The 27,069-nt window shown below is 41.5% G+C and overlaps 2 protein-coding genes across 12 annotated transcripts in view; one reads left to right on the top strand and one right to left on the bottom strand.

Annotated features, from left to right (window-relative positions):
- ASPP (Ankyrin-repeat, SH3-domain, and Proline-rich-region containing Protein) overlaps positions 1–11,262 on the top strand; it is a 110,421-nt gene extending 99,159 nt beyond the window's left edge. For 8 of the 9 annotated variants that reach the window (XM_065489828.1, XM_065489830.1, XM_065489834.1 and 5 more), the window contains 10 exons: positions 4,657–4,856; positions 6,007–6,596; positions 7,486–7,729; positions 7,899–8,033; positions 8,171–8,732; positions 8,859–8,926; positions 9,521–9,750; positions 9,812–9,978; positions 10,040–10,239; positions 10,300–11,262. In XM_065489828.1, coding sequence (XP_065345900.1) covers positions 4,657–4,856; positions 6,007–6,596; positions 7,486–7,729; positions 7,899–8,033; positions 8,171–8,732; positions 8,859–8,926; positions 9,521–9,750; positions 9,812–9,978; positions 10,040–10,239; positions 10,300–10,335 — 2,432 coding nt within the window. In that variant the 3' untranslated portion in view covers positions 10,336–11,262. The remainder of the gene's footprint in view (positions 1–4,656; positions 4,857–6,006; positions 6,597–7,485; positions 7,730–7,898; positions 8,034–8,170; positions 8,733–8,858; positions 8,927–9,520; positions 9,751–9,811; positions 9,979–10,039; positions 10,240–10,299) is intronic. The other variant, XM_065489829.1, reaches the window with a different exon arrangement.
- Positions 11,263–12,806: 1,544 nt separating this feature from the next.
- The window catches only part of LOC135942347 (connectin-like), a 131,123-nt gene continuing 116,860 nt past the window's right edge, over positions 12,807–27,069 (bottom strand). For all 3 annotated transcript variants that reach the window (XM_065488416.1, XM_065488417.1, XM_065488415.1), the window contains 2 exons: positions 15,688–15,908; positions 12,807–14,854 (listed from right to left, as the gene is read on the bottom strand). In XM_065488416.1, the coding sequence (XP_065344488.1) occupies positions 14,603–14,854; positions 15,688–15,908 (473 nt within the window). In that variant the 3' untranslated portion in view covers positions 12,807–14,602. The remainder of the gene's footprint in view (positions 14,855–15,687; positions 15,909–27,069) is intronic.

Raw genomic sequence — 27,069 nt, 5'->3', positions numbered from 1 at the left:
TGGGGATAAAAAAGATGGATATATCCTAATGGAAATGCAACCGTTGCAAAAGGGAATTATTTTGATTGGATAGCGCAAGATGGCGAGTTATTTTGATGCAAATTCCTCATTGATTTCTAGCCTGGCTGCAAAATTAAACGACGCGGGAGCTCACTTTTCACTCAGACCCGTGCTCCGCCACTCGGATTTCAATCCGCCGGCGGAGAGTCTAATAGGGTGGCTTTTGTATTTTTTAATCAAGCCAGCCAGCTCCGGCCCCGACCGACCGACTTCAAGAGAGCGAGTGAGAGAGAGCGCACACAGCTTTGCATATAAATGAACTTTTGACTTTTCTCCTGGCATCGGTTCTTTAATTCACAGAGAGCTGCTCCTCATCCTGCCAGCCAGCCGCCGCCACTTTGCCTACCGCTTTTTTTGCTCCCGCGATTTTTAATTACAAAAATATTTGAAGCCGCCACGTGTCTCGGCAGGCGGTTGGATGCAGCCGCTTAATTTGCATAATAAAGGCGCGTACACGTTGCGGGATGCTGTGTGCGAATGAATCTTCTTGTGCCTCTCTGCTCCGAATGAAGAGCGCCGCCGCCGCTGCCGCGAGTAAATAAAGAGGCAATTTGCAAGGAAATTAAAATTTCGTCGGCGCGCGCGTGACGAGCCGCTGCGAGTTTGTTGCTTTCTATTAGCCATTCCATTAACCAAATCCAAGTAACTCGTGCCACAAAAGTCGGTGTTTCCTGAATGAACATGTATTTGCTGAAATCGCGCTAACGCTATGTTTGCTTGCCGAATCAGAGAGGGCGAACAAGCGCTGAAGACACCAGCAAGATGGTACATAAACTTTGGAAGAGTCTTTCGTTTTCGCCCTCTCGCGAAGATTAATCTGCGCGAACCGAGGGGCTAAAAGTCATTTTCCTTTACCTTCCAAGCAATTTAACGCGCCGAATATATATTGAATTCAAAGCAGAATCGAAATTTAATTACGCCCTCAATTTATGGCCCAATTTCCTGCTGACGAGCATCTTGCAGCACACCGCGGGAGCTCTAGATCGGTAATTAAATGCACTATTATACTGCGGGGGAAGCGCAACACACATTCACAGCGCTTAGCGTTTGTCCAACATAATTTTCATTTCGACCCTGCTGCTCCTGCAATAATAACCAAAGTGCTGCAATATTCCTTTTTAATGGTCCACTTTATTAGCCTGTTAACTTTTGTGGCGTAGATGACGCTTGAAAACTACTGGCAACAGTGTTTGTGTGGCAAAACATAATTACCCTTGCGTCTCTCTTCTCTTGAAGAACAACAATGTGTAAATTTTTGTTACACAAGTTTAATTAGAGATTTACTGCATCCTTGCCAGTTTATTTTGGATAATGAAAAACAAACAAAGTTTTTCCTCGTCTGGTATAAAAGCGTTAGGGGAAAACCTTATAAAGCTATTTCCCATTACCTATCGATCTTAACTCCAACTAAACGACCGGGCTCACGTGAGGGATTTTATTCCGGGTCATACCCCTTAATTTAAATTTAAAGAGATTTGCAATCGTGATAGCTATGAAGCCGATGGAAAAATCAATTAAAACGGCGACGGAATAAGAACGAAGAACGCCTCCACGCAGGGCCCCAAATTTCATTCGGAATACTCGATTACCCGTCCGCCCTCGAGCCGCTCGAGCCAATAAAATTTTCACTCGGTAATGCCAAACGACAAGTGCAGCTGCCTGAAACAAGCAATTTCGTCTCGGCAACCCACTTGTGTCAATCGATAAAAAGCGGCGTCTTGAGCGGTAATTGATTTGCAATTAGTGTTGTTTGCAAAAACGTGCTAGTACTGCAAAAACTGGGCCGTACGCGAGAGTGGGGCAATCAATTTATTTATGAGATTATTCTCGGGACTGATCCGTTCAGGCCAAATACCGCCCGTGGGATACAGGCGTGCATGCTGCGTCCGTTGTTTATGGCTGCATCGCCCACCGTCTCTGTGCGAACGCTGAACAGCACCAGCCGAGTGAGATGAAACGCGAATCTTATCTACATTTGCCAGACATCTCGCAGCGCGCTGCCTGGCACGCCTGGCACCGACAATATTCCCTGGATAAAACTGAAAACTACCGGCTGACGAGCCGGCCTGCCTTCGTGCGTGCGTGCTTGTGTGTGTGCTATTGAATTTATGTGTTTGCACACTTTCCAGCTCGCTGCCGTCCCGCCAGACGGCTAATCCCACGTCCGACTATGCATTTGCATGCAGCCAAGCGAGTGGCTGGCTCTCACCGGTTCTGCGCCAGAAGTCAAGCACCGTGTTGTTTGGCGATATTTGCAGAGGTGGATGCTGCTTCCACGATTACTTTGGAGGAGTCTTTGGGCATGCTGCTGCATAATATGCTGGTTTAAAAATGTCCTTAATTTTTTTATGTTGGAGCTAGTGATCGATGCGCCACAATTTCAATTCAAGACAGCAACTATAGGGATCAAAAATAATATTTCAGTGTAATTTAACATTATTCAACCTTTATATTTCTAAACTCAACTCTTATATGGGGAAATATTTCACGATTACACGTCACCTTGCCATAAAATCATTTAGTTTGGTAGTAGGCACACGGATTGTTCGCCCCTCCCCCTGAATTCTAAATAACTGAAGAAAAATGTCTCACTTTGACATATTTCAAATAAAGGATTAATCTTTGGGTTCTTGAATTTTGGTAAGAGGAAGTTTGTCGCAATGAGAGCAAGTGACACAAAATTTAATCTCTAGTTTTTCTATTTGATTGTGCTCGGCAAAGAATGCAGTTGATTGATTTTCAACGACTTTTTTTTGCAAGGGTGAGAAAATCTCATCCCACCGCATGTCACTATGCCTGTGAAGTCAAAGGTGAGTTTTTTTGCACCACACAGCAGTGACATCCGGCGGAGTGAGATTTCCTGACTTGCAGTGTAGTAATTTAAAATGTCCTGCACTTATGAATTTTGTTTAATTGGTAAAGTATTGTTGATATAGACTGATTGCCTTCCAAAAATAGAATAAAAATTTCAATTTCGTAGTGAGTTGCGCTGTGTAAACCACTGCAATTTCCCTTTTTAACGAGTTTGACTATTTATCGTTGGTTGTCTCAATCCTATTGATTTGATGACATTCTAAATTTGAATAGAGCTGCGTTGCCGAGCTGCTTTGTTGGAAGAGTATTTCAATTAGACTGCGCTAACAGGAAATTACACAGAGTTATCAAAGGTTTCATCTCATTTTATTGCCACAAGTTGATTGCCGGACCAAGTTATCGCACGAACGGAGAGCAATATATTTATTCTGTGCAGTATATATTGCGGTAGCCAATACCTCTTGGGCACACAATAGTGAGGAATTTAGCATTGGCTTGCTGGGCGCCTGGCGTTTGTTTGTTTCTATTTTGGTGGATTGCCAGAATTGGGCCAGCAGAGTAGCAATTTCCCTCTGTGCCCACAATGGGAAGGAACCCCACCAATTGCTCGTACTGGAATCCTATTCACCGCGAAATATAATCTCTATGTAACAAGAAGGAAGATGCCATTTCGCCATCCGCATTGTTTTGGCCGGAATAAATCTGAGCCCTTTCCAGCGCTGGCGTTATTAATTCTATCGCAATTAACATGGCAATTTGGCCCTCGGCTTGTTGCATACCTGTTTTCCACCGCTCCTCCATCGAGGATTATGCTTATTTGCATTCTGCGGTATGGATGAGGCCACTCCCGCCGGGCGGAAAAGTGTTTTCGGACAGACCATTGTGTATATAAGCCGGTGGAGTGCAAACTAGCGGACGAGGAAGGAATAGGAAATGTCACTTTTAAATTTATCATGCGTGGAACAGAATTCAGCCACGCATATATCAATTACTTGCTAATTTGAAGCTTTCGAAACTCAGACTTTGCTGGTGTACCAAATGTAAACAAACTGAGCCAACAGTTTTTGCATCAACCAATTAATCCGCTCAGTCTGTGTGTTCGCCTTTTGGGTCCAAGCAAAGCTAACTCGCTTTCAAGACTTTGAGGTAACTGTGGAATATATTCCCGCTCCCACACAAAAAAAATCAACCGTCAAAACGACGAAATCGTCAGAGGATTGACGTGCTTTTACGCGCGTATTCTGCCTATAGTGATGTATCAATTTCCGCGCTCTAATTATGTCAGCTAATTGGACTCAATTCTACCCCATAATGCCATTGTCACAGATTCAAACCAGTTTTGGCTAAATTGAGCTCATAGCTCCCATGCACGACAGTCTACTTAGTCACGCGGTACGATGTTTATTGCGTCAAGAGCACACTCGAAATGTGATGGTCCTCCGCTTTGATCCCTTCGGCACTTGAACCTCGAAGGCAGCGTCCGCGCCCTCAGAAATTCTACGGCGAACGCACTTGCCTGGCTTTATTGTTAATTAATCCCTGCGTGCAGTGCTGCAAATCGGGTTGCATTTACGAATAAACCACCCACCTGATTACCCCAGCTTTACCTTTTTTCCCGCTGGTAATTACCGAGCAGCCGTAAAAACAGCCGACGCAATTACACGTGTGCGTCGTAAACGGAAATGTTATGGGTTTTGATTTTAGCATTTGACGAACACTTAATTGGCTTTTTTACCGCACCCCTTTGCCTTTAATTAATAGGATTATGCCCTTTTGTTTCAGCCTCCGACTTGGACTCGATACGAGCCTTATTCAATGAGAAGGAAAAGGAGCTTTGCATGGCCGTGGCCAAAGTGGAGGAGTTGACCCGTCAGCTGGAGGAGGTCAAGAGGGGCCGAGCCGCCTCCACCGGAGCTAATAACGCTAATAATGGGCCCTCTGTAGCAGCGTTGGAGCTTGAAAAGCTTCGCCGAGAACTGATGGTGACTAAATAATCTGTTTTCCGATATTTTTTGTTTTCGCTACACTTTTTGACGAGGGGAAATGAAATTTTTATATCACTCAACGGGGAAATTTGATATTTAAATAAAAAAATTATTGGTACTAAGACGGGTCCATTGATTTAGATGCTCGCGGCTTGTAATAGTCGGTCCGGATACAATTTATTGTGTTCCATCTCATTTGCATGTCGGTGGTGCCGGTTGCACGTTCGGCCATAAAAATTCAACATGGCCAATAAATTCACTTTAAATGGTTGCCGACTTTGGGCTTAATATAAATTGCTGCGCGCGGCCAAGGGTTGGTCTGGGTAAATAAGTCAGTGGCTGAGAGCTATTTGGCCAAACAACATTCTGCACTTGAACGCAGAACGAGCGTATATTTTGTCAAAGTTACGGCACCAATAAAGAGTGAAAAAGTCGAGTTTTCACCCCTCGGCTCCACCTAGTTTTCCTTCTGGCGTCGTCTCATTTATTTCGTTCGCGCGGCAGACTTAATAAACGTGATGTATCGGCAAAAAAGAAACATAAAACGGCAGCAGAAAAGAAAGAAAGAGAGCGAGCAAGAGAGATAAAGGCGCGCATTGTGCTGCGCGTGAATTCCCTTTGTGGAACAGTTGGCGAAAAAAAGTGCCGGCGAAAGAGAGGCGGGCGCCGTCAAATGAAAAGGGCGGTGGTTCATCGATATACGCTTTTTGCCTGTGCTTTATTTGCACTGCTAAATTAAATTAAACTTTGCCTTTTCGATTCTCGATAGAGCCTGCAGACTGTGCTGTTTGTATGGTCGCTCTCTGTCGCATCTGCATTTATTTCCCTTCTATGAACGGGGAATCTCGTTGCTTTAATTAAAACTCCGTGAATTGCGCGCCACCCACGGATCAAAGTATGTTAGTATGCGCTCGTTTCGGTTTCTTGTTTGTCTTCTCGGCAAGCACTCAAGTTGATTGGCCATTTAAGACTGGCTCGAGTGATCAAATTAAATGAGGAGAAAGTAATATCAATAAAAAAATGGAAACTAACCGATTTTCTGTGTGCGGAACGTAATGGATTGGTTTGTTGTTGAATTGCAAGATGGGACTGATTTGTTTCTTCAGCAACTGAATAAGGGTTCTTACCAGTTTTGTTACTGTTGCAGTACCGCAACAAACTGAATGAGCAACAGAGTCAAAAGCTGAGTCAACAGCGGGACGCGATCACGGCGCGCCACGAAGAAATGGCTCGGATAGACGCGCGAATCTCGGAGCTGCAGGAGCGGCTTCACCGCAAACGCGTGCTAAACCAGCAACTGGCCTCGCAGCTGTCCCAGCAGCAGTCGACGGGCGGTCCCAATTTTAACGCGGTGCCGCGCAACTCGAGCAGGCCCAACATCGCGGCCGTGGAGCCGTTCATCCGGAGACGGAATCCCCCGATGGCGCCGGAGGCCCCACCGCCGCAGCTCAGCAAAAGCGACCCCAAGTACCAGACGTTGCCATACAACACCAAGTTCGCGGCCTCGCTGGCCGCCAGCAGGGCGGCCAGCAAGGCGGCTGAGCAGCAGAACCAGGACCTCCAGCCCAACATGAATAATAATAACAACAACGTGAACAATAACAACAATTACAATAATATGGTCAACCTGGTGCACAGCGCCCCGACCGTTGCCAACGCCAAAAAGGGATTGGCGATTGGTGTGAGTCAGGAGCAGCAGGAGCAAAACGCAAATCAACCCTCTCAACAACAGCAAAGGTCAGCTTGGTTTATTGTCTTCAAATATTTTTTTTAACTATAATTGCTGTGTATCAGTTCTCAGTCAAAAATAACAAAAATGGAATGAACTTTACGAAATGAGCAATTTTCTGCACTGATCTTAATGAAGATGGGGACTGATTTTTTTTAGGATAGAAAAATATTTTTTACCATATAGATTTCGTGATAGAAGCAAAATGTTAACTCTTTAAAATTGCTTCAGAATGAAGGTTGGAATTTCAGGCTTGTGAATTTTTGTGAGGGAATACTAAATAGCAGGGGGGATGATTAGCAGGGTTGACAAGATTTCACTATTCTTTTCGTTTGTGATCAGTAAACACTGCAGTTGGATTTTTCAACGACAATTGATTCAGAATTTTCTGCAACTGATATTGGGGTGTTAATTTTGTTTGGAAGCAAAGTAACGCTGATGGGGCTTGTTGGGTCGAAACAGCAAGCTTTACAGTATGGAAATGTGGCATTTATTTTATCTCCTCAAATTTTTCAATAACCGTCCTTTTCCTTATTGGGATCTGTTCAGTTGGCTATTTCGTAATTTATTTTATGCTTTTTGTGCAGAACAAAAAATGACCAAATTTTAAGTGCGTAGTTGAAAAAATACTGTTCATGAACGTGGGGAATTAAATATATCTCTAACTGTAATCAAAAAGAAAATTTTTAAAGCACTTCCTAAAAAGAAACTACTAGAAACAGTTTAAAACTTGTCTTATTGTTATAAAAATCTAAACAAAACCTTTTTACACTTAGTTCCTTTTTGTGTCTTGCCTGAATATAAAGAGGAAATTTGTCGACATTCATTTAAATTTTAGTCTCTTTACTTCCACTCATTAATTCCTTTGTGGGGTCTTAATTATATTTCCATTTTCAGACTACAAAGTGGTCCTGCGTACGTGCCCCCACCACCACCTCCGGCCCCTGCTGGTTCCAGGGGCCAACCGGTCGGCGGTGCCAGCAATGGGGTCCGCTCGCACAGGCTGAGCGGCTCGGAATTGGCCCAAAATGTGGCCTCCATGGTGCAACAGGTGGCAGGCGCCAGTCACTTGCCCCATGCAGGTCAGCAGCAACAAGAGCCGGTGACCTCTGCCCCCAGCACCCCGCTCTCCACGCAACAGGTTGTGCGTTATTTTAATTATTAAATAGTAAAGGCATTTGGAATTGTTTTTTTGGCCGCAGCATACCATTGTGACCACTTTGTTCTGTGGCCACAGTTGTGCTCTAGGGATTTTTTACTCCGATAGAGACACAGGCACTTTTATAACTTATTGATTTTTGTGATTGTAGCGCCCAGTGAGCAGTGTGGCTCCATCCGTGGTTTCTACGCCCAACCAACAGCAGACGCCTGCGATGCCACCTCCTGCACAAAAGCCTTCCCCCATCTACCAGGGTAAAAGCCAAAACTCTGGAGCTGTCTTGCAAGTGAGCCAAGTTTTGAATTAAATTTGTATTACTTCATTTATTGAAATAGTGGCTGTAATTCCATCATATGAATTTTGTTGTAGTTAGATATTTAAAAATTGTAATTAAAATATTTTAATTCAAAATAATCATTTCAGAACCTCACCTTGTCCCCGCCTCAAAGTACCTCAACTCCTCTTGGCACTCCCGATGGCCACTCAGAAGGCGCCACGACCACAAAAACGCGGCCTGCTTTGCCACCAAAGCCCGCGCCACCACCTCGCCTACTCCAACAGCTCTTGCAACAACAGCAGCAACAGAACTCGCAGCAAAATTCTCCGAATGAGGAGGCGGGTTCGCCCGTGCCGCCGCCTCCACCCGTGACGGACCCCCCATCGGACGAGCCGCAGACTTCACCGGGTCAGCAGCAGAGGAGCAACAGTGAGTTGCCCATTAAGGCTCGCCCTTTGGTGCTCAAAAAACCTTTGATGGCAGTCGAGCAGCCCAAGCTGAAGGCCTCAGTCGCCAGCAACAGGCGAATCGAAATGCCGCCAGCCTTCCTGTTCCCCGAGAACGAACCGCCACCGGCTGACCTCAGCCCGCACTTGTCTGACCCTCCCTTGAAGGAGACCTCGGTGGACGAGCCGGACAGGGTGATGTCCAACGAGGAGAAGCTGGACAATGTCGACCTCATGAATAACATCAATCAGGAGCATTTGTGTAAGGAATGATTTTGTGGAGAAATACTGTTCGCTTGATTTGACTGAAAGATTTCAAAATTGTATTTACAAGCTTGGATGAAAATTAAATCATGTGTTATAATTGAGAAATTTTCTATTTTTCTAGCTGGAGAGCAGCTAGCCAAGAGAGCAAGAAAAGGTGGCCTTAAAATCAAGGGAGCTTCCAAAGCACAGGTAATTTTTGTCAACTTAAAAAAAATCCACATGGGGGAAATTTTTACTAAATTGGCTTTATAATGTCTACTCCCATTAGTGATTAATAATGAATGAGAGGCAAAACAATTTATATTAAAAAAGAAACGTAACAGCACACGTCGTGCTGCTGTACTGTACAGCAGCTGTTTTGGCCCCGCAGGTCTCATCAGCAGCACTTAACCACCAAAAAATATTCATATTAGCTGCAGATAATTTTGAATCAGCGATCGTTGAAAACCCATTTTGAGTTAAAACGAAAACAGTAAAGAGTAACGAAATTGACAACCCCGCAACTCGCATCTCCCTATAATAGAGTTATTTCATATAACCCAAAAAATTCCATCCTTTCTGCTCCTAAAATCACGAAAAATATATAAAAGAGAAAATAAAAGTTTCGTGTACCTTCCTGAAAGATGCTTGTGTGTAATACTATTTTTTTGCAACTATGTATATATGACATTTTAGTAGCCTTCCATTCATTGTTTTGGCAGTGGCCATTGTAAAATCAATTATTTAATCATTTTTCAATCCTACTACTTCCTGCAGATTTTAAAATTCGATTTGAATCCACAGGCTGCTATGAGAAGAGTGAGCTTTGATCCTCTCGCCCTCCTGCTCGACGCTTCCCTCGAAGGTGAACTCGAGCTGGTGAAGAGGACGGCGGGGCAGGTGACGAACCCCAGTGCCGCCAACGACGAGGGCATCACGGCGCTCCACAACGCAATCTGTGCTGGCCACTTTGAGATAGTCAAGTTTCTAGTGCAGTTTGGTTGTGATGTCAATGCCCAAGACAGTGATGGATGGTATGTCCGCTAGGCTCTTTTCAAAGTGTGGCGTGCAGCTGACACGTGTGTTTTCTTTCAGGACTCCGCTCCACTGCGCGGCCTCTTGCAATAATCTTGCCATGGTCAAGTTCCTCGTGGAGCATGGCGCCTGCATTTTCGCCACGACTCATTCCGATACTGAAACAGCGGCTGAAAAATGCGAGGAGGACGAGGAAGGTTTCGACGGCTGCTCCGAGTACCTGTACAGTAAGTGAAGATTTTAAAGTTGTTGTAGGCCGTAACGATACATCTTGTTATTTTCATCCAGGTGTGCAAGAGAAATTGGGTATCCTGAATCAAGGAGTAGTCTACGCCGTCTATGACTATGAAGCCCACAACAGTGATGAGCTGAGCTTCAATGATGGCGAGCAGCTTGTTGTTCTCAGAAAAGGAGACGAGCTTGAACGAGAATGGTGGTGGTCGAAGATAAATAACAAGGAAGGATACGTCCCTCGGAATCTTCTGGGAGTAAGTTCCTTAATTAATCTTTAGAGTTTTTGAAATATTAATAATTTCATTTCCTCTCAGTTGTATCCTCGGGTGAAACCCAACAAGCAAGAATGACAAAAAGTGAGGACACGACGCGAGGGCCGCCACTACATCATGTGAACAGAACAGTTAGTTGTTTTTAAAATGCCGATCTGCAGCCTGGGACCAGTCCAAGTATACAAATGAACTAGTGGGATTCAAATCTGAGTCTAGGAATCGTGCCTTCAAATGTAATGGGAGTGAGGATAGCTGACGGCCAAGTCATTGAATTTAAAAGAGCTGGCGTGTCGGGATACAACGTGTGTATAGAGGCAGACTCTAAATGTACATGAAGTTGAATATTTGTTGTTGTATCATATATATGAAAAGGAACACTATTACATATATCAAATAAACAAATGGAAATATTTTATATATACAACGGATATTATGATAATGCTCTAGCCTATAAAATCATGTTTATAAGCTAGTCATGCATGCATGATTTGAGATATCGTCGGACAAGAATTCTCGGCACTTACCACACTCCCCCGCCTATTTCTTTCCCCACTTGCCCTCTTATAGTGAGTGTTTGTAACAATTGTTACTGTTGAAAATTTCTACGCAAAAGCCAGATGTTCATCCTTTCACGAAATTTTGCCTTACATGAACGAAACCCTCTTAGAATGTCTGTGCCCTTCAGCTTGAAAGAGTAAGAATTGTACTTATACTTATTAACAGCAAGTTGTGACCAAAGTATATCATCAGCAAATGGAGGATCGATCACTTTGAAATGTTTAGTTTCATTTTTATAATTTAAGAGTAACATCAAGAGTCACATATCAATGGATTTGCTAATTTTATCTCAATTTAGAAAACATGCAAAGTGTATGAAATCATTTTTGATTCCTTTGAAAAATTGTGAAAAATCATTACCATTTCTGTAAATTACACGACATCACTCTTTTATATAAATGTGACAATGTATCTTCAATAAAAACAGTGATCATTGCATAAAGAAAATTATGCTCTAATTTTATGCAAACGATACCTAGAATAAAAAAATCTTTATGGAGATCTCAGCCAGCCGGTTTGCGCCGCGCCTGCCAGCTCATTTTGGGTCACGTGGTCCAGCCGCTGGTTTAACAGTGGAATAAATCGAAAATTGTTGGAGAAACAATAAGTCTCTGAATCGAACTTCATTTTTAAAATTTTGTCAGTTGCACACCAGTTACCAATCGCTGGTTAAAATGCTCATCCGCCAACGGGCCACAATTTGGCTGTAGCCTGTTCCGTCAGCCGCCGCCTTCAACTACACAGATGAGACCTCTTCAACTCAAAAATTTGTTGACCTTTTTGGCAGGACGAGAGCGCACAGAATAAAACTACTGGCCCCGTTTGTAAATGTTGAAGTGTCCAAAAACTGCTTTCAAGTTGAGTGCTACCGCCTATGGAACAATCTCCCACCAAACCTTCGCGTCTGAATGAAAACTTAACAGCAGTTCTTCAAGAGCTAACGAACCAACATCTCACCCTCTTTTTAATAATCATGATATTTCCATATATATTTGTCTGGGTATGGTAATTTATTGGGCAAAATAGCCCTACAGCTGAACCATAATAAAAATCAAATTGAAACCAAATTTTCCCCGGATATTAAAAAATTATTTGAAATGTAAATTTTCAATATGGTTTCTCTGTTTTCCGTGAAAAGGTGGAATTTTACCTTTACAAAGATATTAAAAATCCACCAAACGCCTGTCGTTTCCTTTTCCCCAATACATTTTTAATTATATTTCAGGAAAATGTACACTTAATTTTAATTTATTTAGATCTTTTGACGTTACTGTACCCTTGTGACACTATCAATCATTCCTTAAAAGCAGTGTTGCTGACAGTTTATCTTAAGTGCAATATAGCCTTTATCTTATTCTTTTTTTACTCTCGAAAAAATCCGTCTCAGATGGTAAATCAGATTCACATAAAGATCTCATCATGGACAATGATATATACATATTCTTACAAAAAGAATTAAGCAAAAAATACAAAGAAAAAGGACCGAGATGGCAGGGAAATAAACAATCTAAGATTTTCTTTCGTATTCTTCAAGTCCATGCTTTTCTCCTCGTCAGTCGTTTGTTAGAAACATCTCGCGCACAATAAAATAGGCTGCGTAAGCAAGCAAGTTTAAGGAGCGAAGTACAAGCTGGCAGAAGCTCTTTTTGAAAACGACGAGTGCGTGATTTATTATTTGCAGCTATAGGCTTCTTTTACAAAAAAAGCCGCTCTCATATATTTTGATATGCAATAAAAATATCGTCATCGCATGCATATCCTTTTTCTGAAGCATTTTCCATTTTCCGGTATTCAGTCCACACACACACACTCATACATATCACGAGAGCGAGCAACCCCACCCTTCATTATTAATGATTCCAGAGTGACAGATTTATGAGAAATGTACTCGAGTGAAAAAATACCCCTGCGTGCGTGACCCACGCGACACTTTGCCCTTCGTATCTGGGCAAGAAGGGAAAATTTATTCGAACGCTAAAAAAAGTTCAAAATTTACTTGTCTGAAAGATTTTTATTTCGCACAAAGTCCAGTTTTACAAAAAACGATGCCAATTCATTTTATCTTAAACTTTAAATGCATGAAGTGGAACAGTATAATTAACATTCAGACTATTGTTTCGTGATTCGGGGAAAGAGGAAATAGAACGTTCTTTTTAATAATTCGAGAGAAAGAAAAACAGTAGTAACACACAGCTTTTCTCTTTAGTTCAGAAATATTTCCTCGCTCTCTTTCACTGCACATTTGCACTATACATAACTTGTTCCATACACCCCACTGCTGAAATTTTGATCTCCAAAATTTTATTTCTATTAAACGTCTACGCTAATGCTTTACTGTGTAATAATACTTATGCGGTAAGCTGTTTACAAATATAGCACATTGATACAAGTAACGGCAAATAGGGCCTATTATAATACCTCTTCGCCTCTTACAATCAGCGTTAATATTTATTTTACACTTATCAAAAAGTTCGACAGGTTAATTTCTGGGACCAATGTCTGACAGTGTTGTCGAAATCATCAATTGAAAGCCTGAGCAGAGATGAAGAAGCAATCAAAGGTTTTTGGTCTTTAAAAAACTATGGTTTAAACTTTAAATTACATTTAAAGAAATCTGAATGTTCTAAGCTCTGTTTCAAAAATCAGAATAGAGAGGGCCTGTCTAAAATCACACAGATTAGGTTTTTGGCCAAGCGATTCGAATTCTAAACGAGTTTTATAAATCACGGATGATCTAGAGTCTGTCAATGGCCCATTAAAAGTGTACACAAACACGAGTTTTATTTACCTTAATATAGTCTAAATTTTGTCTGAACCTTTCAAATCCAGGTTCCATCTTTCCTCTTTATTTGCCTCAAGTCCATGGGTTTCCAATTCCGCTTACAAAACTAGTGTTGTATTGACTGCCACTCTTTGTGATTCTGGAATATCATTTTTTGCGAGATGCAAAGCTTTTTTTTTGTATACAAAACGAGTGCCATACAACCCCCGTTTGAATTGCGACAATGTGTGACAAGTTGGAGGAGAAAAACGCCAAAAAATATATAAACAGAACCTTCCCCTCACAGATTCCTCTCCTTAATTACAGACCTACGCTGCTTAAAACCTAAGAGTGATTCATAAATAACCTCTTATTATGACACGCCGAATTCGTTATATGCAATGTAGGGGTGAGGTGTGTGAAATTAACAGGACATAATGGGGTCTAACCGCCATGTCTACTAAAGCAATGATTGCTATCCACCTCGGAACGAACGCCTGCCTCGAAGGCTGGGCCGACAGAATCAGCCTCCGAGCTGCGTGTCTTGCATTACTGGAAACAACACAATGGAGCATAATTATATCAGAATGCACACAGAGCTGGTGCACACACACACAATTATACGTGTGCAAGGCTCTGCCAACAAAGGAGAGACAAAGGGCCCGGCTGCTGGAGAGAGAGAGAGAGAGAGAGAGCGAGAGAACTCGGTGATATTACAATGGCAAAGTGAATGCTAATGAGATCGCCAAGAGACATTTGATGTCAATAGCATCATTTTCACAGCGCCTACGCGCTCAATATTAATAATGAAGGGCGAATTAAATAAACTGGAGCTAACCTCTTGGCTATGGCAATAATTGTTGCACTAGCTGCGTGAACAAAGGGGCAATTTACAGCTCAGAATGGGACAAACGCACACGCTTCGAGTTCTCTCGCGCCGACAGCCAGTTGTTTTAGGTTCGAAAGTTGAAAAAAAATCGGTGTGATTTAGGAAAAGCTTGCGAAAGCGGCGGGCCGGCTGGTGAATCACGAGATCAGTCTGGCCAGCACGAGGGCGGCGAGGGTAGACAGCAGCAGCGGCTGCACAGCCAGGGCATCGCTCGACAGGATCGGGTAGTACAGGTTGAAGTCGACGGGTGACGACTGTGGCGGTGGGGCGGTGCGTTGAGACGGGCATGGCAGCAGGTCTGACGGGATTTCCAGCAGGTGGCGGGTCACGGGGCCGCTCGGCGAGGCCACGGGCTTTGCCGCCGGAGGGTAGTTGTGCGTCTCAGTATCCTATCGAATTAGCAAAGTGATAAGTTGCAAAAATAGCAGAGTCACCCCCATCAAAGTTTGATATATATAATAAACGGAAGCATTCTAATAACAGTAAAACCCTCTCGAAATGGACTAAATTTTCGGTACAATTGTGATGTTTCTAGGAAACGATCATTCTTTCTGGTGACTATTAAGACTTTTACTCAAAGATATTCAATTAAAATCACGAAAATACAAGAATTTTTCTAATTTTCCTGTTTTGTATATGTATTGTCAACTCCAAATCTCGCGTTCTAACCATCAGAATTGCAAAAACTGAACACCCTTACACTCATCTCGATCTCCCCCCGGTAAGCTGAAGTGTTTAGGATATGTTTACCATCGATCCACCCTCAAATTGCTTTATTTCAACCCCCTCAAAATTAATATAAACATTTTTAATGTTAAACTATTTTATTCATTTGTGCTTGATTTAAATAAATTACGATTTAATTTTGAAATAAGGTATTTTGATGGTAATTTAGAGTGAGCTTTGGATAATTTAAAATATATTTTATGCCGGGGTCTTGATGGTGTTGAAAGATATACCACCCGCACTGAATGACTGTTCGGCGGCACAGTTTCCCTCCCTCTACAAGGCGTACGTGAGAGCAAGCTTTTACAGAGTGATTCATGATGCCTTTATTATTATTTACTGGTCTGGGCTCACTTCATCGTTAGTTCACTTGTTTACCTGAAGTATCACTCTTTCTCACATGATTTTTATTGTGATTGTTTTAGGTTGATTTGTTTTGACTTGACTGAGAATAAACATCTAAATATAAGCCGAAAAATCAAGAAGCCACCTCTACCTGCAGGTGCTCATCATCGTAGTCCTCCTCATATTCAGAATTCCTGGAACGCACTGGCTGCACCGCCTTGCTCTTCTCCAGCTCAAGAAGGGCGTTGGGAATGTCACCGGAGCTCAAGTTGCACGTCAGCTCCTCCAAAAAGCTGCGAACAACCTCGCTGTTGGTCTCGTTGTGCAGAGCGTGCACCCAGTTCATCCTGCAGTCGCACTCGAAGAAGTTTCCTGCGAAAAAATGGAGAATTTTTAAATTATATAACATTAAAAACAACAGTGCTGCGAAAGAATAATAAAAGAGGAAAATTTCGGGTAAAATTAATAATTATGAAATGGTTAAAACTGCCGGAGGGTATGGTAAAAAAAACTCTCCTGTCGGTTCTCTTTATTTTTTAAACAATCCATCTAGTGACAGACTCTGCTGCTGCCTTCCCGATAGTGTTTGAACTCGTGCGGTTTCAATTATTCATGTTTGTTCTATGACGCTTTGAAATTATTATTTTAACTACGCTGATGAACCCGGCGTCGACAGACACGCGGGTGGGTGAGTGCGACGAGCGTGTAGCCTGCTGCTCTTGTTCGTTTTGCGACTCGAATTAAACGGCGCCGGCGAACTAACTGCACATACGCCGGTTTGTTTTGAATTGCTTGTTAAAATATGTAATGTACGTATGTCGATGCTCTCCATTCCGACGCGGGAGCAGCAAGCGCACTCATTTGGGCGTATTTGTGTTGACACGAATTGTTTGCACCCGATGCGGGTTTTGCCAAATGCTCATATAGATCATGCTTTCGGGACGCCTCGCAAGTAATGAAATATTGATAGATCATCAGCGCAATGGGTGTGCTCCGACTAACACAACATTGCGAAGGGTGCTGATCGTGTGGATAATTATATTTTTTGTTTGTGCCGTGCAATGTGTTTGCGCCGGTAAATAACGAACTCGCGTGTTTGTGCTCACTCAGCAGAGCAGAGGCTCGCTGTTGTGCAATTTAATTGCGATAGTTGTTCTTTGCAATTGCACGAAATTGATTGGGAAATTGATCTAAATACATCCCATCGGGTGTTTGCTTGATTGGCTTCATTTGTTGCGGATAATGGTGTTAATGTGAAAATGCGAAGTGAGTGTGTATTTTCGACATGTGTTTTTCAAATTTTGTGTCATTTGTACATCAAATACTCTCATCAAAATAAATTATATGATAAAATTAAAAACATAGGAAACAAACAACAATAGTATTTGCTACAACTTTCTTGTCCGCGCGTTGATTGTGATGCAAAAAAGGTTTCAATCTAATTTTGGAAAAAAAATCAAGCACATACACGATGAACACATTTCTAAGTGGATTGATACAGGGCAACAATTGAATTATAATTATTGTTGGCTTCAATGAGCAGTTTATCAAGTAAGATAAGGACCGTGGAAAATAAAGTCTCTCAATACAACAACACTTTCTATAAACGAAAGATCGCAAAATAAAGACCGTTCCTTAGGACCAATCAATAATCAAATTCAGGCGTTGCACTTACTCTCTAAAATTTACTCAGCTCAGCCAAATTTTTATAGCAATTTATTCAATACGGAGTCTGGCTTGTGAGGGTAATTTTTCTCTTAGCAAAATAAATCACGATTTTCAGGAGGCTCTGTAAAAGGCATAAAAAGAGTGAGAGTCGATTTTCTCGGAAATTCCCACAGCAACAGAGGCAAATTTTAGCTTGATATAACAGACATATTTTTGGGGTATATATGTGTTGTATAATTCAGGGTTGGAATTTTTTATCACTTTTATGACGTAAATAGATAATTTATAAATGTGCGGTGCTTAACCCAGCAATCTAAGCAATTTTCGTTCCTACAAAATCACATTTTCAGGGGGCGTTTTTATGGTCTATAGTTATATGCCTTTTTTAAGCCTAGTAGCTTAGAAATTTTTGACAAATTTTCAAATTTCTATTTAAAAATGGTATCTTATAAACATCTAAAACAGCATTATTTAGTCCTAGTATATGAACCATCTTGTACTGCAAGAATAACCAACGTCTTAAATTCCTGACAATTTGAGGCCTTGTAAGTAATTTTGTATTTTAATTTAAGTATTAAAGCCAGCTTAAATTACAATAAAAAATTTCTACACACGTAAAATGTGATGATTTAACATCCTCTTTCATTGGAAAATCTCAATCAACTGTCGAGCATTTTCAGTGAAAATATCAGATGGAAAATTTTTTTATTTCTCTCAACTATTTGATGTATAAAAAGCAGACTGAAATTATTGAAACCTTTTTCAACCCTTAAGCTGGCCAGTTCATTGCTCTAGGAATGCGCGTGTTTAGCAATAATAAATACATCAAAGTGCTATGAGTTTCTTAGAATCACTATTACGATTTCTCGGTCGGAAAAGCTGGCGTCTGACTGTTTTCGCGACACTGTTTTAACGTGCAGAATGCAACTGCCGTTTTCCAAGAAGCAAAAGCACGCCGACGCGCCCGTAAAGCGTAATGTTATTACACTCATATTGGTTATAAATGCAGACATAAAAACAAACTCGGCTCACACACACACTGTCGGCTATAAATACACTCAACAACGCAACACATTTCTTGCATGAATTACGAGCCCATAAAGAATTTATGTGGCGCGCATACATTTGGATATGGCGTGCAGCGCGCTCTCCCAAGAAGCAAAAACTGCGAATTATACAAAGGTGCACGAGCGGACTTCAAAGGATTTGCTGTTTTGTGTGTGACGCGACGAGTCCCGAGAGTAATTTCATTCCAAATGAGACCGCATGCTCGCTTCTCTCGTCAAAACTTCTCTGGCGAATTCAAGAAAAGTGCCCAGCCGGCCGACGTCGCTGTGTGTTGCATTAATTTACTCTCGTCGCCGCGCGGTGCACACGCCCGCCTCTCAAATGCAAATGTTCAGTCTAATATACACATTCTTGGGCGCTCATAACGAATGTTGCGAATAAAGTGCTCACTTACGTTGCTCTCTTCCGTCAGAGCGCTGCGCACAAGCCTCTTTCTCGCCGGCCTGACGCGAACGGGATTAATGCGAGGATATGGTGCAAAACTGGCTTTTATCAGACTACGTACGCGTGTCGACGCAGGGAATTTGAAATTTTAATACAACGTATGTGTGCTCAGACAAAATAGGTCTGTTCTGCGCTTTGCAGCTGCAAAATGCGAACAGCGGAAAATTTTGGCGCACCAAAATGAGACTCTAGCCTTGGGGATCTTCGCAGCAACTGTTGAAAAAAATTCTGCAAGCGTGTCGAAGGAAATGGCTTTGCTCTGCTGTCACCCGTGGGCCTTAACAGTTTGTGTTTAATTTTGTTCTTACTTGTCCAGTGGAAAGTTCCAAGAAAACTCCATTATCTCAGCAATAATATCACAAATATTAATATTAGTTTTTGGCTTCTATTTGTGTTCAATCTAAAAGATAGAAAAGAAGTTGAATTTAGATAAAAATTCCATATTATCTGTAAAAGAATATAAATAAGCTGAAAAAATTGACTGCACTTTTTACCTAATTATTAAAACTACTGGAACAAAGATATATTTTATAATTACTTAAATTGAAATATTTGTCTAGCTAACATGCAACTCTTGTTGCACGCAAACTAGTGTTGTAATTAAACGAGATTACGGCCTTGGCTGTTCAGGTACGATATGAGAGTGGCCTTAGAGAGTATATTTTGGTTATTTGTGAGAGTCAGCTTGCAAGGAAGCAATATTGATAGTCCCCAAAAATGACAAAAGATCATACACCAATTAGAAGTGGAAGTTTGGTTTTAAAAAACTCCAAATTAAAGGAATTTTAAATTTTTGATGACTTTGATGTCAACATTTAAGTTGTTGGTCATATTAAGTTACATTATGTACTGAAAAAATGGTGTATCGCCACTAGGCTTAATGTTTTAGCAGCAAGCACCTCTCTTACACCGCAGATGAAATACGCTAAAAGATTAAGGTTTCGCAAAAAAAAAACAATAATTTAAGACACTAGACAATATTTAGTGATACCCATTTATTTGTAAGCCTGTGTAAGCCAAAGTTATTTGCACGAATTACCAACTTTCTCATTTGCGAATCGCACAAATTCGATGAGTTAACAACCCAGCAACAAACGCAGCAGATAATTTCGATCCTGTAGCTGCTGATAACGAGCTCGCACGAAAAGGCTGATCCAAGCAATGCTGAGCGAGGATGGCAGCCAAAAACACAAATATAAACCCAATCAGCGTGCGCACAGCATTTAATCCGAGCCGAATCAATTAAACAGCAGACACATTCACCCGTTACTCGAGCGCATGATGCAAACAACAAGGACGCGATTATCAGACGGCCGTAAATTCTGCTCGCCTGTCAGACTTCGTCATGCAGAAATTAACGCCAGCAATTCGATTAGCTGGCCGGCCCGCTCAGGGATTACTGGAGCCACCGGGTCATCATCGGAATTTCCACCCGCTCCTGTCCAGCGGCACACGGCAGAACATATGAATCGAATTTCGATGCTCTCACTGTGCGAGTGTGCACGAGATCGGCATAATCTAATCACCTGGTTAACGAGCGAATGAAGGCCACTTCCGCAAAATGTTATGACACGCTCTCACAGAAGTTAGCCAGGTGCATCTAATGCATGGGGTTTTATGCATTTAATCTCTCTGTGCAGTGAATCATTGCAATGAGGTCGACGTCACAAACAGTAATAAAGGGATGAAGATCGGTCTCACATTGCTCGATTTTGAAATTGGCACACAAGCAGTTCAACATGAGAAGTGTATTTTCCACGTGCTGTGTTGCAATAAATATATTGAAGTGGATGAAATCCGTGAGTGAAAGATATGAATTTAAGTTATCTCTATATCTAACCACCGACACCTAAACTAGAACACCCGTTTAAGCCAATTCAGGCTTCATCAGCTTGTCTTGGTGCTTAATAATGCATTCACCTACACAGAGCTTGCAATTTCTAACACTAATAAATCAATTGGCTATTAGACCGACAGCTGGCCTACATTCGCTACATTACATAATGGTTGAAGTGTTTGGCCAGACTGATGTTGGTCTTGACTTATTATCAATGCAAATACCCTATTTACTACAGAATTTGATATTTTCCAAAGCTAAAATGCTCGCTTATATTAAGGGCTGTAAAACGAAAATGTATGTTTTAGAAACAAGGCTTGCTAAACCTGCTTGTAATAACAAAATATCGCACTTTTTCATTTTGCAGACTTATGCTTTAATCATCCCATTACTTAAATTGGTCTGTTGAACGTGTAAAATGACAAAGCTTTGTGTTTTTACTCTGTATTTAAAATAAAACCTTTTACATTCTGTGGGTCTCGTTAAATTATAACGAGTAAACTATCAAGGACAGCGACAAACAAGATCCTTCTGCATGTATTTCGATCTACAAGTGTGCAGTTCACCTGGTTTGGCATCGAAATCAAACAAATTCCGCACTTAAAGTGCACGAATTTCGAAATGGCTGACATCGGGATCCAATTAGATTGGTACGTTGTTTGTGTTATACAACAGCTCCAAAATCGAACTCTCGTCTACACAGTAAACCAAACATTAAATTCGTCGCCCAAACACGGCTGCTCGCGCTTTTCTCGCGCAGATGACATGAAAGCGAGAATATGGGACTTGTCGCTGGGCAAATATTGGATTTGCGCCCCACTCGCAAATTGTGCGCGGCTCAAACGAAGCAACCCTTTTCTGTCAAGCCCAGACACCTTCGCACGTGAATAAGCAATTGGACGCCTCTTTCCGATTGACATGTGCTGAGCGGTAATTGAGCCCTTTTCGCCCACCCACGCCAGCCCGCCGCCCCGCAAGCAGTTAATTTGGCTTTATAACTCGCGCAGTCCATGACGTTGTAAAGGTATTGACTCAACAACTTTGTGTCTCCCGTGCGTGCGTCGTGTTTGGCCGGAGATGAAAGGGCTCTTCTGTGTGCTTTCGTAAATTGTTTGCCCCGCAAATTATCGAGTAAACCGCATATAAACTGGATCCCTTTTACCGCACACGGACAAATTCACTCTTTTTGCAGGCGAATAACTCTGCAAAATCGTCACTCGGCTCATTAACCGGGTTTTCGGGAATACAGTAATGCTTTGACATTTGGCTTTGTGACAAAATCGAAGCTTGCTATACTGGAAGTGTTTTTGGTGGCTCAGCAACACCATCTCCAAAGCTGTTGCACGTGTTGCATACTCAAATTGGTTCCCAAGCATTGAACAAAGGTTAAGTCAGCGTCATAATTTTAAGCCACTGTCAAGTCAGCAATACTAGCACATTTTTTTTACTTTCATCAAACATTTATAAATTGTTTTTGAAATAACAATTCTATAATTTCTTTTATTCCTCTAAATTGCTCGTGTATGCGATAGTTCAGAAGTGTTTGCAGCATGGAATATCATCTCAGGTCTTAATAGATGAAAATTTAAAACAATATTATCCTCTCTCGCAAATAAAACTTATTGAACATAGTTCAATTTAAGATTTTTGGTTTTTGTTTCTTCGTGTGTGAGAAGAAATTCCAACTATTGATGAAAAATTTCATAATTGAATTTAAAATAAAAAATTCAATGTGTAACACTGGCAACTTATCAATATCAATCGGACTGGATGATTAAAAAAAGTTATCTCAAGACTGGAGCTTCTCATGAAAGATCGCGAAAAGTCTTGTTCTATTTACTTGCCGAGGATAAAAGATTTTCCTCTAATTTCGTAAAAATTTCGATTATTTACTCCAGCTTTTCCATCTGGTAAATAGATAAATTAAACAGCAAACAGTTTCGATCCATTCTTTTTAAAGATGGATTATTAAAAAATAATACTGCTTTTCTATGAAATCAGATCTTGGAATTTAAGAATAATAGTAGAAATGAAAATCTAGCCGTATGAAAAAAATTAATTTCAGTGTGATTATTTACCAGTAAGTAGTGTCTCCTTTATTTTGTCGTAAAATTCAGGCAATTGATCTCTCTCTCTCTCTCTCTCTCTCTCTCTCTCTCTCTCTCTCTCTCTCTTCGCTGGTAGTCGTGCATCGCCTACACCGCAGTGCTGGAAATCAATTTCTCAAAACGAGAAAGAGCCATCAATTCTCTCGTTTTTTATCTCATCTTTGCCTCCGGAGGATAAATTTTTGTGTTTGGGCTTCTGCTGCTGCGGCGCGCACACACACACATCTTTCTTCTCAATTTTCCACGTCCCGTTGGCGCGCCGGAGCTCAAGAAGGAAAGAGGCAAAAAGAGAGCGGATCACAATTTGATTAAAATTCCAGGCAGCCGCGCGACTGTTTTCTTCGCCCGATGCCGCTTTTCGGGAAACAATTGTTGGATGAGGAAGGAAGAGAGCGAGTGAGAGAGAGAGAGAGAGAGAGAGAGAGAGAGAGAGAGCACGTATCTCTCAATCGAAATCGAGAGGGTTGCTGATTTTGTTTGTCTCCGTCTCGGCAATGATGATTTGGCTATTAACTCAAGGGGCGGGGCGGACCCTGCTGATGAGACGAACGCCGCTCGGGGCACGCGATCGGGGGTGGAAAATTTGAATTGATCAGCCGGCGCACGTGAGTGGAAAGGAACGCTTCTGCCGCTCGCATGGCAAAAAGCGAGCGAGCGTACGCCATGCATGCAAACAATTTACGGCCTTTGCTTTTTATTGTGGAATAAAATATTCAATTAGGGCTTGTTGCATATCTCTCAGTCAGTCCGGGGCGGCGGCGGCCTGCGGGGGTAATTGGAAAATGCTAATTTGTTCAATAACCGCCGGGGCAGACGCGCGCACACACGACTTTATGATGCCGCCAACTGAGTTTATATTCGAGCTACCTTGGCTTTGAGTTATGCGCCGCCGGACCCTCCTCACCAGAAAGAGAAAGAGGAAGCTAGACCGCCGAGTTAATCCCAGCTGAATATACGTGGCACGTATGTGCTTTTGCTGCTGGAGAATATCGCATGTGAAGATGAGAGAGGCTGAATCCGCAGCAGCGGTAATGAAAATTTATAATCATAATCCGCGGTGATGCACCCCGCGGACCAAATCCCAGGAGGCCCTTGATTTTTAATTTCGGCGGAAATTACCTCAGCCTTACTTTTGCAATTCGAATATGAAAGGCAAAATGCGCTACTTGCGGATCGCACTTTTTACCGTGTTTCAGCTCTTCATTTAAAAAAAGTATTTATTAGCACTAGCATTTTTGGTCCTGTTTGAAGTAGATCTTTTGAGAGCAGATTCTGATCAAAAGCGATATAAATTATTAATAGAATCTCCTTTTGTGGACGCCATCCAAGTTGATGCCTCGCTAATCAAAGCTGCCGCGTCGATTTTGGCCGAAAGCAAATTCTCATCTGCATATAATCTCATCTTCTGCGTCTGGGGCACGGCACAAAATGAAATTCGCCAGCAGTGGCTTTATCGTCCGAAATCAATTTCCAAAAAAGGTCGTAAAACGGTGCTCTCGGGTAGGATTTTGCGGTGCCTGTGGCTGCCTTTTGTGAATAATGAGACCAGAGGTGACTCTTTCTCTCTTTCCGGAGCTACCCGCTCGAGCCACTCCAACTATGGTCCAATGAACAAATTGGCTCCAAGGCTATACACAAATTTTATTGCTCCCTTTTTTATTGTTTTCAACAAGCTGCCTGCCTGGATTTTGTAATTCTCAATAATAAAATTTGAGCAGCTCCTTTTTACGGCCGCAAGCGCTTCTGCATGGTAAAACGGCTGGTGGAGTTGGGCCAGATCATCTCTTATATGTATGTATTCTTGCGGCGAGTCCGTTGCTGCTCGTCTGGTCTGCCACCCACATTCAATTATTCATACGCACGTTTGGAAATTAAAATTTTTATTGCAGCCGGCGTATCCTCTCGTTAGTGGAAATATAATCACACGCCCACTTGTGCGTGGAAAAATGACGGAACGTTTCTCAGAACATTAAAAGATACAACAAAAACTAACAGCTCAATGCTTCATTTAACATTTTCTCTATTCATCTGCATGTTAAAAATTTTCAGGCAGTTTTTGAAACCTGTTTGTTCTGCATATATAAAGAGTAATCGTAAATATTTTTAACTCTCTTAGGTTCAATTTAATTAAAAAATATTCATTAGTTACTTGTCGTCTTTTATCTCTTAATCACGATTGCAATACATCCCACCAGTAAAATGATGGCTACTTCTAGTTTGATCAAAATATTTGGTGTTTTAAGATACAATGATCATGATCATTTTTATTCAGTAATCAAATTTTGCAGTGCTAGAGAAGTTGAAACTATGAAAAATCGGTAATAAAACCATTTTTTAGTTGATTGATAATATTTTAGATCCAAAAAACAACATTCTTTATGTGTTGTATCCTGAAACATAAAAAGCTTTTCTTAAAACTACTATGCAACCCATCAAAACATGATTATTTCGGTAAGAAACCCGTATAATTTGTTTCAGCTCTAAAATTAGTCCTCTTCGTAAAAAACGAATAAAATTCTTGATCCTACAGCTCTTTATTGCCTTTAGATAAACTAAATTGGAAGACTGATTAATTAAATAAAAAAACTTGGATATGAACCGCATTCCAAGGCATGGCTCAAGGTTGTAAACTTTTTAATTTCCTTAACGATGATTTGTAGAGCTCCATTCATAGCGTGGGCGACTGGATTCAAACCAAAATTTAGATTCAAATTTTTCAAAATTTATCTCGATCTGTCAGTTTCTTTGTGGACTTGAATATGTATGCATACAGTGCTCACATTTTGCTTTCAAAATCAAAAGTTGGATCAAATGGTCTAGATGCGGAAGCAAAAGTAAAAATAATCACCAAAACGAAGCGTTCCGTCACTCTGCGAATAATCGAAGCGTAAGCTTATTTCCAACACCCGCCCCGGCTGTTCGGCTCTTTGTTGGTGACGCTGCCGAGCTGCTCTCATTATAAAAATTATTCGACGGCGAGGGAATTTGCGGCTGACGGCCTCTTTTGCTCTTTCGCCTCGTTCGTTCGTTCAGTCTCTCTCTCTCTCTCTCTCTCTCTCTCTCTCTCTCTCTCTCTCTCTCTCTCTCTCTCTCTCTCTCTCTCTCTCTCTCTCTCTCTCTCTCTCTCTCTCTCTCTCTCTCTCTCTCTCTCTCTCTCTCTCATTGCGACTCGCTCTCCGGCGCCGTCATTAAACGAGCACCCACCCAGTCAGCCAGCTAGCCAGCCAGCCACGCGGAGCGCATTTCAATTTTATTATTTCCACAATAAAAAGCGACTGGAAATGCATTTTGCTGCGCCTAGATGGATGTTATTAGAGCTAGCAATAAAATTTGACAATCGAGCACGAAGCGATAAAATTTTGTTCGCTATTTTTCGCATGGCCGCTCCGCCGAGAGCGGACGGAGAAAATATCGTAGAGGAATTAGTGGAGGAGGAGAGTGACTCATGCCCAATCATCGGAGCAAAAAAGCAGACGAAGACATTTATGAACCATAACTTAGCGAGCAACCCCCGGTCGAAAACAAGGAAGAGAGTGAGATCCGCTTATGGCCGTGATCAGAGCGAGCAAAATACACCCTTGCTGCGTTCGCTCTCGGAGGATGCGACTGATGACAGTTATTGATATTATTGCCGGGACAGACTATTCCCTGATGGTGAGTGCGGCCTCAGAGAGTATGGCTTATTTAACCAAATTTAATGACTGTTTTTGCAATCAATCACAATGGCACCATTGTCAAAGTTTCCCCTTCTGTCAGCAGTTAATTAATTTCATGTCCGATATTCCAACACTGGAAAAAATTAAAATGTCAATGGAGTCAATCAAGTTACAATTTATTTATAATCTGACCAGTGCATTCGTGAAATCAAATAAAAACTTATGCAGTGAAAACTAATTTAATTAGCTAAATAGACGCTAAGGTTTTTTGCTGTGAATTCTCATTGTTGGAAAAATGAAATTAAGAAAAAAGAATTACTTAAATGCTGGGTATAGCTTTCTCGTGCTGGACAACCACTCTTTCGGAACCTCAGGCTTTATCAGCAGCAACTTTAAAAATAATTATCTCTGCAGGAAATTTTGAAACTCTTCTCAAACACAATCGACTGTACTGATCACGATAAAAAATATCGATGCTAGTGATGAAATCTCTTTTAAAAAGGCCAAATAAATTCGCATCCTTATAGGAAGCTATTTAAAAGACCCGAAAATCAGCGTCAGCATCACGAATAATATAGGAGGGAAAATTCCGTACTCCACCCTGAATGTTGCCTCTGTTGACCAATTTAATGAAAAGACTTTCTTGACTAAAACTGTCGATAAATATTTACCCATTGAAGGATGGAGTTTTTAACCAGCAAAATATTAAAAAAACAAGCTGGAAAATGTATTAAAAATGAAAAGTAAATGGC

The sequence above is a fragment of the Cloeon dipterum genome, chromosome 4, assembly GCF_949628265.1.
Source record: "Cloeon dipterum chromosome 4, ieCloDipt1.1, whole genome shotgun sequence".
NCBI classification, from domain to species: Eukaryota; Metazoa; Arthropoda; class Insecta; order Ephemeroptera; family Baetidae; genus Cloeon; species Cloeon dipterum.
Note: the sequence above shows the minus strand (reverse complement) of the source record. Positions and strands in the feature narration are given on the sequence as shown.